Consider the following 1,233-nt stretch of genomic DNA (forward strand, 5'->3'; position numbering starts at 1 on the left):
CCGAGGAGGCCAAACACGGCACCTTCGTGGGCCGCATCGCGCAGGACCTGGGGCTGGAGCTGGCGGAGCTGGTGCCGCGCCGGTTCCGGGTGGCGTCCAAAGGCAGAGAGGACCTTCTGGAGGTAAATCTGCAGAATGGCGTTTTGTTTGTGAATTCTCGGATCGACCGGGAGGAGCTGTGCGGGCGGAGCGCGGAGTGCAGCATCCACCTGGAAGTGATCGTGGACAGGCCGCTGCAGGTTTTCCATGTGGAGGTGGAGGTGAAGGACATTAACGACAACCCGCCGGTATTTCCAGTGACACAGAAGAATCTGTTTATTTCCGAAACGAGGACTCTTGACTCTCGTTTTTCACTAGAGGGCGCCTCGGATGCAGATGTTGGGGACAATGCTGTGCTGACATACAGACTGAGCCCCAATGAGTATTTCTCAGTGGAAGTACCAACGGATGACGAGCAGGTAAAACCTCTTGGACTTGTATTAAAAAAACCTTTGGATAGAGAAGTTACTTCAGAGCTTCTCTTGTTGCTCAAAGCAACTGATGGGGGCAAACCTGAGCTGACAGGCACCGTAGAGTTACATATCATGGTGCTGGATGTAAATGATAACGCCCCGGTGTTTGGCAAAGCAGTCTATCATGTAAAATTACTGGAAAATACAAGAAACGGTACGTTGGTTATTAGACTTAACGCTTCGGATTTGGATGAGGGTTCAAACAGCCACATCCTTTATTCCTTCACAACTGACATCTCCCCTAACATAGAAGCCGCTTTTCGCATAGATTCAGCCAGTGGAGAAATAAAAGTAAATGGGAAAATAGATTTTGAAGAAACTAAATTATGGAAAATGCAGATAGAAGCAGTTGACAAAGGCAATCCCCCTATGTTTGGTCACTGCACAATCTTGATAGAAATATTGGACATCAATGATAATGCTCCAGAGTTAGTGGTAACGTCACTATCACTCCCTGTTCGAGAGGATGCTCCTCTGGGTACCGCTATTGCACTAATTAGTGTAACCGACCCTGACTCCAGTGCCAACGGACAGGTGACATGCTCTCTGGCGTCGGACGTCCCCTTCAAGCTGGTGTCTACGTTCAAAAATTACTATTCGTTGGTGCTGGACAGCGCCCTGGACCGCGAGAGAGTTTCTGCTTATGAGGTGGTGGTGACGGCGCGGGACGGGGGCTCGCCTTCGCTGTGGGCCACCGCCAGCGTGTCCGTGGAGGTGGCCG

The 1,233-nt window shown here is 50.9% G+C and overlaps 1 protein-coding gene across 1 annotated transcript in view; it reads left to right on the top strand.

Annotated features, from left to right (window-relative positions):
- The window catches only part of LOC103583570 (protocadherin alpha-10-like), a gene marked incomplete at its 3' end in the record, with an annotated part of 9,930 nt that extends 8,704 nt beyond the window's left edge, over positions 1 to 1,226 (top strand). The window contains exon 4 of the mRNA XM_008564847.1: positions 9 to 1,226. Coding sequence (XP_008563069.1) covers positions 9 to 1,226 — 1,218 coding nt within the window. The remainder of the gene's footprint in view (positions 1 to 8) is intronic.
- Positions 1,227 to 1,233: the final 7 nt, after the last annotated feature.

The sequence above is a fragment of the Galeopterus variegatus genome, unplaced genomic scaffold (genome assembly GCF_000696425.1).
Source record: "Galeopterus variegatus unplaced genomic scaffold, G_variegatus-3.0.2 Scaffold24454, whole genome shotgun sequence".
Lineage (NCBI taxonomy): Eukaryota > Metazoa > Chordata > Mammalia > Dermoptera > Cynocephalidae > Galeopterus > Galeopterus variegatus.